Here is a 15,744-nt window from a genome sequence, read left to right as displayed (position 1 = left end):
ACCACTTACCACTTTTAAAGTTTTTAAGGCCTAAACTTTTTTATATTTTAGACTTTTTAAGACCCTGCACAAACTCTAGAGTTATGGTTCCTTCTCCTTTTTTTTCATATTCCCTTGAAATGACCTTCTGAATGACTACCATAATCTGATTAGTTTGATTATTTCTGTGGATTTTTGTGGTCCCCACTTTACATCTCTATTCTTGGTATGATTAATGGATTTGCCCGAATAAAGTGTTCACACTGCCTGCCTTCGGTTACAACACATAAAGAGTTTTAATCATTTTACGCTTCAGACCTACAACGAGATAAAAAAAACTCTTCCAGCTTCCTGGAACCTACAGCATCCACACCGAACCACACAACACAACACTGAGTCAAACTCACGTCTTTCCATGCAAATCAACCTGCTCAGATTTGTACAACATTTGTAAAAAAGGCACCAGAATCCAACACCATGCAAAGCGCCACCTCATAGTTTGATTTCTGTGCAGCAGTGTTCGGGTTCGAGAGTTGTGTTGATTCAGGTGTGGTTTGAGAAGTCATTATTCAGAAAGAGAGTAATAAAACATAGAATAACATACCAATCCAATAACATACTCTTTTTAAATGCCAACTATTTAAAGCACTTTGTTCATTTATTTGTTTGTATATTATTTTATTTTTACAACCATATTTTATTCGGTTGCAAATTCTATTGATTGCTATTTTGAATCAAATTCCTTGTTTAATTTCCACTTTCATCCTATTTTATGTGAACTTTTTAACAGTTATAAAAATTGTCTAAATCAATGTGGTATTGTGAATCCTTCTGCACATATGCTATTCACCAGCAACATTCACAAGGCGCAAGATTTTCCTGCTATACAATTACTTTATAAGAAAACAGGTTTTTACGTTGCAAAAGAAAGAACTTTTTCGATGTCGAAATCAGGAGAAAACAATTTCGGTATGTTGAGATCTCAAGAAAATGAAGTATCGATCACGAGAAATCGAGAAAGAAAAAAATATTGTAATGCATGGCCGATTAGGACGTCCGTATGCTGCACGTTCTCGACTTTTTTGCATCATCTGAGCTCTCATGACCAACTACTAGCGATCAAAAACTAAGAAAAAAAAAAAAGCCCTTATCCAGAGCGACTTACAATGATCTCAGTTATACAACTGAGCAGTTGAGGATTAAGGGCCTTGCTCAGGGGCCCAGCAGTGGCAGCTCGGTGGTGCTGGGATTTGAACTTGCAAACTTCTGGTCAGAAGTCCAACACTGAGCTAGCACTTCCCAATCTCTTTGCTTTTCCACACAGTTTATGTTTAATACCCATTTACAATGGTAAAAGGTCTGATCATGCAACCAAAGTCTTGCTTGTTTATGGAATATTAAAAAACGTTCTTTCGGCTTCTCCCGTTAGGGGTCGCCACAGCGGATCCTCCGCACGTTTGATTTGGCACATGTTTTACGCTGGATGCCCTTCCTAACGCAACCCTCCCCAATTTATCCATGCTTGGAACGGTTTATGAAATATTATATACGTATATTATATATGTGTATGGAATATATATCCAGGTGTGGTGAACAGTGATCTCATAGCAGATAATCAAATCAAATCAAATAGGATCAAATACATAAATCTCAGTTGAATGAGTCGAATGCAGGCGGCTTGAAAACTGTATTGATGTTTCCATGAGTGGATCTTTTTATTCTTGTATCTATTTAAGGTCAAAACAGGTGTGTTGAATGTACAAATATTTACATTCTTGCCATTATGTACAGAGATAGTTGGTTTGATGACAGCAGCAGTTGGTGGCGTGTGAAAAGAAATTCTCACACACTGTAAAGACTCGTGATTTGAGGGGGAGGAGCTACGGTAGGGCTTGAACTCTTCAATCCCACTGTACAAACCCGGTTCCAAAACCGTTGGGACACTCGTGTAAAGTGTAAATAAAAATAGAACGCAATCTCATAAATCCATATTTTATTCACAGTAGAATATCATATATAAAATGTTTAAACCGTGTATATATACCATTTTAAGGAATCAAATGAGGTCCTTTTGATTTGACAGGACCGTGTTTATCACTGTAAAGCATTACGTCTTATACTGTACATCTGGGACATGGCTGAAGTTTTGGGAGAGGAATGTTGTCCCTATATGTGTCTGATAAAGGATTCCAGCTGCTCAACAGTTCTGGGTGTCCTTTGTTGTGTTTTAAATTTGTTTTGAGTTTGTTGGTTTTAATGGTCTGTTTTGATTTATTTTAGCCACCATTAATTATATCCTTTCTTATATTCTGTGTTTTGACTCCCCAGTTGTTAAATCTTGTCTGTTTCATGCCTCTGATTTTGCTTAGTTCATGATGAATAGAAGGAATTCTGGCACAATGTAAAGAATCGTGATGTAAGGGGGAGGAGCTATGATTGGGGTAGAACTGGAGGAGTACAAATACAAGATAGATAGAGAAATCTAATAAAAGTAACATCATCATTAAATCTAAATTTAAGTTGTTATGTGAAAAGATATATACAAGTAATTCATATTTAAAAGCACAAATAAAATAGTAAATAAAAAGAGAGAAAGTAGGAAATCATATAGAATTTAATGTCACGTACACATTCTTAGAATATGACGTAGTGAAATGCATTTTACTGCTGCCCTACATGTAAATAAAGTGTAAAAGTTTAACTATAACATATAAAATATGTAGAAACAATATACTATTCTATAAAAATAGTACAGACTGTGCTGTCAGTCCAATTTTAAAGTGAGAGAAAAATAAAGAATTTTTTAAACAAATCGTATAAAAGAAGGAAATGTAGGCAGATCTGGTTGAGATGAGAAGTCATGTGAGTTTGTCCTTAAAAAAAATATTTTGGCACACTCCCTCCCTATCTCTCTCTCTCTCTCTCTCTCTCTCTCTCTCTCTCTCTCTCTCTCTCTCTCTCTCTCTCTCTCTCTCTCTCTCTCTCTCTCTCTCTCTCTCTCTCTCTACCTTTTCACCTCATACATGAGCAAGAGCACCTTTTCACCTTGTATCTCTCAAGAGGACAAGCCCCTTTTTTCTTCACAAAACTTGGTATGTACAGTACAGTAGGTGTGTGTGTGTGTGTGTGTGTCCTGTACGTGTGTTTATTTCATTGGGTTTGTGTCAAAAATATAAGGCTTTGTTTTCCTACTCTTTCTCTCCTGTGTGTTTCATGTGGTTGTTTCTAAAAGAGGTCAAACTCCAAGATTCGATGTGTATCTGACGTTAGTTTGTAATCCTGAACACTTCTTAATGCCAAAAAGTAAATCCAATACAGTGGCGCTGTGGCATCGCATATGCAAATTGACAATGCAAATGCTGTTTATTAGTGTGTATTTAAAAAAAAAAAAATATATATATATATATATATATATAATATTTCTTTCATTTTAATAAATATATTTATTTCTTTATTTCTTTATTTATATATGTTTTAGTTTTAAATGCTTGGAAACACTCCTGAATAATAATAATAATAATAATAATAATAATAATAATAATAATAATAATAATAAAAATATTAATAATAATAATAATAATAATAATAATAATAATAATAATAATAATAATAATAATGCATGTATACAGTGTAGGACTCAAAAACTCCCCAGCATGGCGTTATTGACATTGCTTCTAATTCCTCCTACCTGATTCATTGTCATATGTGGCACCTGTGTACACATTCAATCAAACAAGAATGTGTGTGTGTGTGTGTGTGTGTGTGTGTGTGTGTGTGTGTGTGTGTGTGTGTGTGTGTGTGTGTGTGTGTGTGTGTGTGTTTGCATGTATGTGACTGACTTTAGTGGAAAAACTGCACCGTCATGTTACGCTGAGGAATTGAATGCCACCAGACTTGCTGGACAGGACAGTGCAAATGCGTATACAAATATCTCCCATGACATGAGGAAACAAACAGAGTGAGAGCAAGAGAGAGAGAGAGAGAGAGAGAGAGAGAGAGAGAGAGAGAGAGAGAGAGAGAGAGAGAGAGAGAGAAAAGAGAGAGAAGCTCATTTTATTGATGGAAAGGACAATCATTTTAAACTAAGAAAAAAAGGAAGAGTGATTTATTTTATTTTAATTTTTTGAAGCTCCTGGACGGCTAATGATGGAGCTCAACCCTCCTCCACCATATCCAGGCTCTGCTGATCCCACATTTGGAGTTACTTCTCCTCCATTCACAGGTACTGTACATGATCTTGCTTATTCCAGGCGTCTGAAAGAGGAGGCCAATACTTTTGCATCCTTTACAAGAAAATGCCAACTGAAGCTTCCATAATTTCTCATACTAATTTGATTTGATTTGATCTCTGTATCCATAACAGAATAATAAAGATCGGTGTAGATGTGTACGCAATCGTGTTTATTCCCAAATCTGACCAGGTTTAACTAATCCCACCCACACCCACCAGAATTTGGATTAATCCCACCAAAAAAAGAATTCTAGCAACCCCACTCGTTTTCCTTTTAAAGGTTTGACTGATCCCACCCATGACCCACAAAATCCTATCAATCCAATCAATTCTTACTAGTGGCTTGACTAATCCCACCACTTTCAAATATATCTTTTTTTTTTTTTTTTATTTGGCTGATTGCACCTGATTGAACAATTAAAAATGGACAAAAATTTTACCCACTCACTCAAAAGGCTTTAACTAATCCCACCTGTCCAAATGTTTGACCAATGCCACCCACTGCAAAGGGTCACAGGACCTTCATGCTCCTGGAAGGCTGTGGATTTCTCTCCTCACTGAGATTAGACCGGCCGAGTCTTTTACTGTTTTTAAATCTGCCTTTAAAACGCACTTTTTCAGGATAACTTTTATATGATTTCTTATTTTTGTGATGTATTCTGTGATGTCTATTTACTTATTTTATGTTACTCATTATTTTTTTTTCTAAATAGTTTTATTATTTTTTGTTATCTTTAGTTTTATTTTTTTCTTCTATGCTTGAAAAGCGCTTTGCGATTCTACTTTTAAAGGCGCTACGTAAAATAAATATTAATATTATTATTATACCACCAAAAATATACAAAATCCCACCACTTAAATCTTACTACACCTCTAATCCCACCTGACCCAAGAAATTGAAATCCCATGCACTCGCTCCAAAGTTTTTACTAATCCCCGCCCACACACAAAAAAAACAACCTTGTACACTCCCACTAATGATTTGTCTGATTCAACCTCTACCACAGAAAATAACAAAAACCTGTGCACTCACTTGAAAGCTTTGAATAATCCCACCTGCTTCTAAACAGTCGAATCAATCCCACCCCCTCTCTTAAAACTTTGACTCTGACACCGATCTCTGGCACTCCCAAAATGACCCCCAGTCCCACCCATTCCCTCCAAAAAATTTGTTTACAAATTCCACCAACTATGAAGCTCAGATCAGTCTGAACTATCTTTCATGCGTCTTCAAGGTTTTGACTAATCCCCCACTCAAAAATGACCAATCGTGTACACTCCCACTAATGATTCAACTAATCCAATTTCCTACCCTAAAAAATAGACAAAATCCCACCCGCTCACTCAAAACAGTTGAACGAATCCCACCTGATCCCAAGACATCGACTAATCTCACAGACTCCCACCTATGTTTTGACTATTTTCTACGCTCACACACAAAAAAAACTTGTACACTCCCACTAATGATTTAATTAATTCCATCCACTCACTAAAAAGCTTTGACTAATCCCACTTGTTTTGAGACAGCTGAATCAATCCCACCGGCTCCCATAAAAACTGTGACTCAGACGCCAATCTCCAGCACTCCCACATTTACCCCTAGTCCCATCCATTCCCACCAATAATTTGGACCAATTCCACCCACTGCAAAGTTCAGAACAATCCTTTATGCGCCTTAAAAAATCTGGACCAATCCCAGCCGCTCTTAAAAACAATAAACCCAGACCCCACAGACCCCCAAACCTGTTTTTCCGGATAGCTGCCCTGCGCTCTGCTCTGCACTGTAACATTTGCAGATTTGCATGTCTAAGTGTTAATATTCCCATATGTGTGGTGTATACGGGATATGAATTTGCCTTTTATTGACAACAGTTGCACAGGACGTCATGTACCCGGCTCCTCCGAAGTACAGCGCCGAAGTGGTTCAGCCTGTGCCCACCATCATGCAGCCCGATTTTGCCATGGTCCAATCGACCACAGTCATCCAGAGACAGCCTGCTGTAATGGTGGTAAACCCTGTGGGTGAGTGTTTAACTGTGTGTGTGTGTGTGTGTGTGTGTGTGTGTGTGTGTGTGTGTGTGTGTGTGTGTGTGTGTGTGTGTGTGTGTGTGTGTGTGTGAGACAGTTTAGCTTTTGTGTATGTCATACAGCCACTCTATTGTTCTATTAATTCCCTCGTTAGCGTTTCTATAGGAACAACGTCATGGCGCTCCATGGAAATGGATTCAAACTGTAATCGTTGCTATGGGGACGATTTTCCTCAAGAAGACATTTGAACATTAATAGTCAAGTCAAGTTTATTTGTATTGCGCTTTTCACAACAGACATTGTCTCAAAGCAGCTTTACAGAAATGAACAGTCAAGGTGAATGGTGTGTATTTATCCCTGATGAGCAGCCGTGGCGACTGTGGCAAGGAAAAACTCCCTTAGATTTTATGAGGAAGAAACCTTGAGAGGAACCAGACTCAAAAGGGGAACTCATCCTCATTTGGGTGACATCAAGAGTTTGATCATAAATCTTTCAACAATACAGAACACTGGAGAGTGAAAACTAACATGAGCCCTGGAGTATAAGATTATAAGTAAATGTTCTTTCTACAGTCTTTGGTAGAAATTAGGAGCTACTGAGCTCAACATTTGTGATCATCACAGATCCAGCATCAGCTTCTCCATGCCAGAGCCTTTAAACACTACAGGAGGTCCAATGCCACACATGTAGTGGGATCCAATTGGCACTCGTACGTCTGTAGATGGTTCGGGATGTTTGCGAGTTTGGCATCTACTTCTCCATGATCACCCATAGGTCCATAATCTTCACGAGGTGGGACGTGACTGGAGCTGGCCAAACCTCAGAAAGCCTCGGGATGGGGAGAGAAAGAGAAGCAGTGGAGAGGAATTAGCGTAGCTGCTCTTCATGATATTAACAGCACAAGTTGATAATGTGCATGTGATCAGATGTTCTGGAGCACAAGGTTGTGATGTGATGTGCGTGATGTGTGTTATGTGTAGGCTTTGCTAAAAAGATATGTTTTTAATCTGCACTTAAACTGTGAGAGTGTGTCTGAACCCCGAACACTGTCAGGAAGACTATTCCAGAGTTTAGGAGCTAAATGTGAAAATGCTCTACTGCCTTTAGTGGACTTTACTATTCTAGGAACTACTAGAAGCCCAGAGTTTTGAGATCTCAAATATAATAGGCGGAGTCTCCAGTGTGTGCAGTGTGAGTGTTTCAAAAGTTATGCTGTAATTAGGTGTTCTGACATCAGGGATGAATTGCTCAGTGTGGAGGCCAGCAGAAGGTTTCTAACCTGTCCGGAAGCCTACAGAGGGTTCGGATCTTCTCCAGGAGTTGAAAACTTGGTCATGCTTTGTGTCATGGAGATCTAATGGAGGTGGATACATGTGCAGATAATGTACTTAGCGGTGATGGATGCAGAAGGCCATTTCTGGATATATTATGAAGCTCCATAACTGAGGCCGATACAATTCACATCTCGATGTGTAGCCAACGATACGATACGTTAAAGATACATAAGAAGCAGCTACCGATGCGATGTGATACGATACGAAAAGTGACTTTTATTTCTTTGGTTCAGACAGACAGCAAACCATCAATTTACTTAAGTGCCTCCTGACTTCTAAACGCAAATGTGTTCAAAACGATGCACACTTTTATCTGACACACACTTTTGTGTGTTTGTGTGTGTGTGCGTTGTCTGTGTGTGTGTGTAGTCATTCAGTCAGGTATGAGAGACATTCCAGCTCAAATACAGTGCACTTATTGCCAACAACAAATCATCACTGCGATTGAACCCGTCAACGGCCTCCTCGTCTGGATTGTTTTCGGAGCCCTGTGCATCTTCGGGTGAGAGACCTAACACACACACACACACACACACACACACACACACACACACACACACACACACACACACACACACACACACATGAATTTAAGACAAACCTTTTCATCACAAATCTAATTTTATTATCTTAATCGAGTAGAACCTCAGAAATATTGCCATGAATTTCGTAGTGCGTCCCTGGTTAATGACTGCATGCACTCGAGCTCCACGGGTTTGTGGGAAACCTCCATCAAATCCAGTGAACACATCATTCAGTGTGGGAGATCAGAGCTGTACAAATGAGCTTTCATGAGCAAGATCAAGCAAGATCTCTTAAACTATCTGGTTATAGACATTTAGACATAGACGTTGCTGGTTATTTTGCCTCAGGGGAGTGTGTGACCCCATGTGCAGAGACAAACAAGAGGCTGATGTCGTTTATTGAAGGATAAAAAGAACGCCAAGGCAGGAAAATATAAAAGACAGGAAAGGAAACATTAACTGTTGGCAAGAAAACACAATGGATACACGTGTAAACATCAACAAACCGGGGGAGAAAATCATACATTTAATCGCCTCGAGGTGGAAAATGATGAGTTAATTGTTGCACCGGGGCGCCAACTAGTGGCAGGAACTGAAAACACATTCCCAGAAAAACCTCCTCCAGATCCTGACAGTTGTACAGAAGCTTTTTTCAGTTTTGTTCTGGGTGGAGGTTAGGTGGAGGCAGGAAAATGTCCCCGACCGCTTCACTAGTGCCAGCTACTAAACGTTGTTTGTTTTTCTTTAGGGGAAAGAAATGCAAAACATTTTCGTCGTTTCATCGTGTTTTTTCTTTTTTTTTTTCTTTCTTTTTTTTTTTTTTAAACAATTTGACAATAAATGCCTGTTTGGTTAAATAATATGTGAAATAAACTCATAGTATTTTATCAAAATAAATTTGATTGAATAAATCTAATTAATGCAATACACTTTTATTATATTGATTAAATTAAATTAATAAAAATTAATAAATGGAAAAATTTAATTAGCTTAAAGAGTTTACATATTTTAGACCCTATTTGGGTTATAAAGATGTGTAAAAAACTGTGTGTGTGTGTGTGTGTGTGTGTGTGTGTGTGTGTGTGTGTGTGTGCAAAAACAACACACAAGTCTTATATCCGGTACAGAGTGAGTATGCGCAGTGACACTGCACTAACTCTAGTTTCTTTTTTAATAATAATAATTTAATAAAAACAGTGACACTGCGCTCAAAGTGTGAGGCGGAGACGAAACAAACTTGCAGTCCATCACTTAATACGTTCCTGAAGGAACTCGGTTTTTAATCGAAGCCTTTTTTACTTCTTTACACCCCTAATGTAAACAGTACAGCATATTTTAAAAAGCGGTATATATACACACACAGATCTATGGGGGGGTGATTACTTTTGCACCCAACGTATTTCAGTATGATTTGTATAGTCCTGCATCGTGTAGAAAAGTTCTACTTATTTGTACTCATGCCATGTTGCCATGTTGTGTCTGATCTCTGCGCAGAATTTGGCCGTGTTGCCTGATCCCCTTCTGTGTGAACTCCTGTAAAGACGTCCAGCACATATGCCCAAACTGCAGGAACGTTCTGCACATTTACCGGCGCATGTAAGAACCCGAACCACCTGGAGAACTTGAAGAACGTCAAATGTCTTTTTCTCGTTTTCTACTGTCTTCATGTTCCTCAACAATGCTTTATTTTCTCGTACAGTGAGGATTTTTATCAAATCAACCTGTACTGAGAGACACAAACAAGCAACAGTATGACTTTTACAGAATATGTGTATAAAATTCATTCATTCATTCATTCATTTTCTCCCGCTTATCCGTAATTCGGGTCGCGGGGGCAGCAGTCTAAGCAGGCCCCCGCCTTCGACTGCTGCCCAATCCCCACAGCACCGTCCCTTACGGTCCCTCCTGCAGGTGGTGAGCCCACGGGAAGGCGGCCCCACGTCACTCCGACGTCACGGACCTTGATATTTCCCTCGTAAGGGACTGTGTATAAAATGAAACTCAAAAATCCCATGATGCAAATTTGAGCTTAAGTTGAACTAGAAATTCCAGCCAATCACAATCCACACTGACTTGTGCTTTAAAAAGTGTGTAAACACACTTTTTGCGATACATGCAAGTTCCTTCTGTTTCTATCGAACAAATCGCACAATAATTGGACAGCGAATGAGTGGAGGAATGCTCTGTGGAGTACAAATTTGAAAAGAAGAACTTCTATGAGATGGAGACCAAGAGAGACGTTTATCTGTTTATCCAACACGTATATCTGTGATATTCAGTGTATAAATATTTATCTCATGGACTGAACTCTGTTTACTGTCAGTCATGAATAACCTGTACCTCTGATTACCAAGCGTGACGTTACAGACTAAAGCCTTCAGGAGATCAGGAGTCCTGAGCAGGAAATCTGTGGGGTCGATCACGACGAGGTTCCACTTCACATGTGTGTGTAAAACCTCCACATGTCCTGCAATGATGAAAAGACTTTTGTTGGATTTATATGTATTGTACAAATTTCTATCTGTCCCTGGACATGTATATGTATATGATATATAATCACAGTTGTCTCTTTCCCTCATATTTGTGTCACTCTCTTCACTCATCATTGTATGAAGGTGTACAGTGCAGTGAGGTTTCGACTCTTCTTTTGATGGTTCCTTTTTCCAGGGGGATTGTACATGTACTGTAGTGTAAACTCAACACAAATTGTGAATTACTTGTCATGAATGTTTTATTTACTACTTTAAATGCATAATATAATAAATAATTTTGCCAACATTTTTTTGTCATTTATTGGTACAAACTCTGTTTCGAAACGTGACTCCAGACGTTCGAGCCGCTCGCGGCTTCTCGCGGACGATCAGATTTTTTATCAGACTTACTCTCAGTACGGCTCCGAACGAAAAGTCGGCAACCATCGAGGTCACGAGTGTCAAGGTCGCGAGTATAGAGGTTCTACTTTATTTAAAAAAAAATCCGTCCTGTGGAAATTTCTTGAAATACTGCACTTTACTCATTACTGACACCTACCGTTTCATTTTTTAAACTACAGTTTATAGCAGTGGTCTTAAACTAATAAAAATATAAATGAAAAACAAACATAAAGAAATAAAAACACAATTCATCCTGAAAAAAGTTTTTTTTTACATGATTCTATAAAAAAAAAAAAAAAAAAAGAGCAGGTGGACGACGAACACAGACAGTTTCAAGAAAGATGGATTTGCAGTATTTTTTGTGGAGTTGAATGGAAATGCCACCAGTCTGACATGCAAAGAAAAAAAGTCGCCGTTGTAAAGGAATATAATCTCGAGCATTGACTAAACACGGAGAACAGAGTGAGAAGTACCTGGAAGACGAGAGAAAAAAACGCGCCATTTAGAGAAAACGAACGTTCCAGCAAGGCCTTTTCCATAAAGCCAAAAATGATGCTGATGCTGCAGTTGAATATATAAATATACTGCTGTTTATATTTTTTTTAAGTTCAAGTGAAGGGAAAATGCTCTTTGGACTGCTCGAGCGTCCAAAGTCGTCTTCGTCTTTTTTTTTTGGCTGCTCCCATTAGGGGGCGTCACAGCGGATCATCCGTCTCCATACCATCCTGTCCTCTACATCTGCCTTTTTCACACCAACTACCTGCATGTCTTCCCTCACCACATCCATAAACCTTCTTTTTGGTCTTCCTCTTTTCCTCCTTCCTGGTGGCTCCATCCTCAGCATTCTTCTACTGATATACCCCATGTCCCTCCTCTGCACATGTCCACACCATCTCAATCTCACCTCCCTCACCTTGTCTCCAAAACGTCCCCTTTTTTGTCATATTCTCTGCCACTGATTCCTCCTTCTTCTTCTTCTTCCTCTCCTCCTCCTGGATTTGGGGGGGGGGGGGGTCTGTGTTCAGACCATAGAAGTGTCTGGTTAAAAGTTGTGAAATTCGGAAAACACTGATTGAGCAGAGACTGATGAACATTCTGACTAAATTTAGACCAAGTGCTGCCAATGCTCTAGCGCCACCCTCAGGTGAAACTTGAGTATAATCTTGAGTTAAGACGCCTCCTTCTGTACAAATTTCCCCAAAATAGATTTTCCACCATCTTGGATTTTGTCCAAAATTAGTTTGCTGCTCCTCCTACAAGCTTTTTTTCCAATCATGATTGGATAGTTTATGACGCATCATTGCCAAAGAAAAGCTCATAAAAGTTATTTACAGAATTTTAAAGACTCCAAAAGAGTTCCTATAATCAGACAAAGAACAGGATGTGAGGGTCTCAAGATTATTTCTATAGGGTGTATCTTAGCAACAACCTTTTGTGCACGGAGACACATCTTTCAAGGCATCTTCAGAACCATGAGCTGAGGCTATGCAGCAAATCTTTGTACCAGCGCCACCTACTGGTTAAAGGTCACAATAACACACAGGTTACATCCAACTGCCATTAATAACTCTCACTAATATATTAATTCACCATAATTCACCAGTTTCGACTCAATCCATCAGGACACCTTGCTGCCAATTTGTCATCTAGACCAGGGGCCTCAAGCTTCTCTACACCTGGACCAGATTTGTTTGGAAAATATTCTTTACACCATATGTATATTTGGATAGTAAATAATACAATGTCACATCTATAAATATTTTCTCCAAAAATATTGCACAATGTAATTTCACACCCCCCTCTTTCCCCACACATATTGTGCCTTACACACATCCTGCCTAATATTTCACATTTACAATATATTTCCAAAAGTATTGGGACACCTGATCTTTCCTGCTCTATGTGGTTCTTTTTCAAACCGTTACCACAAAACTGGAGTCACTCAATTGTACAGGTAAATTCTGCATACACTTGAACTTGGAAACCCAAATCTGTTCCAGCATGGTGATGCTCCTGTGCACAAAGTGAGCTCCTTGAAGATCTGGTTTACATGCTTTGGAGAGGAAGATCTACTGCTATAGAGCTCTGATCTCATCATTACTGAACACCTTTGGGATGAATGTGAACGCTGACTGCACCTCAGGTCTCCTCACCTACATCAGAACCTGCCTTTACTAACACCCTCATGGCTGATGAACACAAATATCCATAAGCACACGCCAAAATCTAGTGGAACATCTTCCCAGAAGACTGGAGGGAATTGGGACTAAATGTGAAATCCAATGTGAAAATGTAGATCTTTCACTGCTATAACCTTTATATCTATCTGCTGCACAGTCAACGCCTGATAATTCGGCCCTCGGAAAATCGCTGGTTCTCTTTTGGAACCTCACTAACAGCAAGTTGCATATTTTCTTAAAATTTGCGTAAATCCGTAGCAGGACCGAATGTTCAGGAATGTTAGGAATAACATTTCAAACTATGTTACATTATAGAGGGACTCCTCTATAATGTAACATTCCAACACAGACATAAAGAGGCACTGTAAACACATTTACCTTTATTTACATAGTACAAATAAAGAAAATAAAAATAAGATATATAGATATCCTTATTATTATATATCTTCTTTTTAGAAATCTTCTTTTTCGAAGCATGTCAAGCGCCTTCTGCGATTCACTCTTTGCAATGACAATGAAGTTGAACTCCTGACCCTCATAACTACAGGTATGTGTCCAGAACACACTTGCAGGTCTACACTAGCAGTGGTTTAGGTGTTGATGTTTAATGCAATACCTCAGACATACCTTTGTCAAATAAACTGAGAGAAAAAACCCGATTACAAAACCAAAAAGGGATCAGACAGCAATTTGACTTTTATTTTCTCCTCCTCTTTTTTCCCTCACTATAAGAGACAACAAAAAGGTTTATCCAGTTTTCTCATGACTCTTAATTTTTCTACATTTACACACTATCACCCTTAAAATAGTCCGCTTGCACAGCGATAAAGAGCTCCCAGTGTTTCTGTCTCTTCTGGAACGCATCCTGGAAGTCTTATATAAGTCTTTGTATGTTAGAGGTGATTATGGTGTCAGAGGACCCATGAGCCATGACTGAGATGGAGCTTTATGATGTTGAGCAGTATGGCGGGATTGAACCTAAAGCAGTGTGAATAATGAGGGAAATAAAAACGTTTAAGATCAAATTAAATCAAATAGACATGCAACAACCCGAGGGGCCGTATGAAACGTATGTCCGAGCTCTGTAAGCGTTACACTTTTGCCCTAGAGCTTGCCGTATCTTCCTGCCTCCTGCAAAACCCCATTGCTGCCAACCGGTCTCTCTATGAGAAGGCAAACAGTTCCTCAGCTCCTCATCTGTCAATAACTGCAAGACATTGGAATAAAAACAAGATAAAAATAAAAAAATACACAACACAAGACTTGGTTACAGTGTATTGTTACACCCCTAAAATATTACCATAGTACTTTTAAAATGGTAACTGAAAATGTAAAGTGTTAAAGATAAACAAATTTGCCCACATATGATTTTATACCATTGGAGATACCATTTTATAAAGATTTTTTTATGATAGAATACATGGAATTAAGGACACAAACTTCATATTTATCTATAAGTATAAAAGTAAAACTGACTGATTCTCCCACACCTGCTTTATAACCTGCTTGGTTTCAGATGGCATTGCCTATAAGTAGTGTAGTGTAAAACTAGTGCTCACTTATCAGTATCCATCAACTGTTATACTCTCATATTCCTCTTTATGTTCAGTGTACAAAAGTGTGACTAATATGCACTGTATTCATAAATGCTGATTAACTTATCATAAATCATTTTATTTATGGTGGACTCAGGAACATTTCTCTCCCTCAGGAAGCTGAAAAGGTCGTCCATCCTGTAATAGTACATTAACAAGAGTCCAGTAAATACACAAGCTGTGTGTATACAGTGATGCAGTATGTAGTTGTACTAATATTGAAAAGTCACAACAATCAGTTCTTTTTCACTCTGATACCATACACATTCATTTCACATTACGGTACACAATCACAATCTGCTGAATAGTTTGGATTTCATGTTTTACCTTGCTACATTTTAAATGCAGTAAAACGGGGAGACATTAACGTTAGACAGGCCTGTATCACACCTGATGATGTGATGCTTTTTTTTTTCAATTCTGTGAATGAATGAAAATCATACACTTACTCTAAACTAATTTATATTGAGTTAATTGCTACATTCTGTGAATGTTTTAAAGTTATGTAGCGCTCCCCTCAGTATTCATATTAACTAGGGCAAGGCTTCTGGGTTCTGTTAATGTATTAATTAAATGTGTTAACCCTTATTAACTCAATTTTATCTTGGATTTCTCTTTTAAAATACACACATGAAATGTTTTCCTTACCTAACTATGAATTCACCTTTCTTCAGTTATAGTATTAATAAAGATTTTAACCGTGTGTCTAGGTAGGTCTCCCCCCAAATACAATAATAACCTCTTTCCAGGTAAATATGAAAATAACACAACACAAAGTTTTTGAAAATATCTCTTAGTTATTTACTCAAAAAATAAGTTATTATCTCAAAGGAAATAAACAAAGTTAAATAAAAATATAATTGTTCTTTTTAAACCTTCAACATAAAATGTTCTTCTTTTCTTTTTTATGAAAATACTGTTATTGAATTGTCTCTCTTCTTAACACAACAATGTAAACAATGTCAATACTGTACCATATAAATGCACAGAATTCAATCT

At 38.2% G+C, this 15,744-nt stretch overlaps 1 protein-coding gene and 1 long non-coding RNA gene across 3 annotated transcripts; both read left to right on the top strand.

Moving 5' to 3' along the window:
- Positions 1–3,109: 3,109 nt before the first annotated feature.
- LOC310715575 lies at positions 3,110–3,373 on the top strand. Its single transcript, XR_014530366.1, has 2 exons — positions 3,110–3,252; positions 3,284–3,373. It is a non-coding gene; the product is annotated as an uncharacterized lncRNA (long non-coding RNA).
- Positions 3,374–3,813: 440 nt separating this feature from the next.
- On the top strand, positions 3,814–9,878 carry LOC310715862 (lipopolysaccharide-induced tumor necrosis factor-alpha factor homolog). Of its 2 annotated transcripts, XM_083522554.1 has the most exons (5): positions 3,814–3,937; positions 4,109–4,201; positions 6,083–6,232; positions 7,943–8,075; positions 9,592–9,878. In XM_083522554.1, exons 2-5 carry the CDS (start codon positions 4,123–4,125, stop codon positions 9,695–9,697), a joined length of 468 nt encoding a protein of 155 aa, XP_083378680.1. In that variant the 5' UTR covers positions 3,814–3,937; positions 4,109–4,122; the 3' UTR covers positions 9,698–9,878. The 2 variants fall into 2 exon arrangements, with proteins under 2 accessions (XP_083378680.1, XP_083378679.1); XM_083522553.1 differs by lacking the exon at positions 3,814–3,937 and having other exon boundaries at positions 3,983–4,201.
- The last annotated feature ends 5,866 nt before the right edge of the window (positions 9,879–15,744 follow it).

This window comes from Silurus aristotelis, assembly GCF_946808225.1.
Source record: "Silurus aristotelis genome assembly, chromosome: 20".
Lineage (NCBI taxonomy): Eukaryota > Metazoa > Chordata > Actinopteri > Siluriformes > Siluridae > Silurus > Silurus aristotelis.
The sequence above is the reverse complement of the archived record's forward strand: the minus strand, read 5'-3'. Positions and strand labels throughout refer to the sequence as shown.

What these genes read in the sequence shown, in the direction of transcription:
- LOC310715862 (XM_083522554.1), top strand. Translation starts at nt 4,123, where the DNA reads ATGATGGAGCTCAACCCTCCTCCACCATATCCAGGCTCTGCTGATCCC. An exon ending in TACTTCTCCTCCATTCACAG is followed by an intron (nt 4,202 to 6,082) that starts GTACTGTACATG and finishes TATTGACAACAG; the next exon opens with TTGCACAGGACGTCATGTAC. An exon ending in AATGGTGGTAAACCCTGTGG is followed by an intron (nt 6,233 to 7,942) that starts GTGAGTGTTTAA and finishes GTGTGTGTGTAG; the next exon opens with TCATTCAGTCAGGTATGAGA.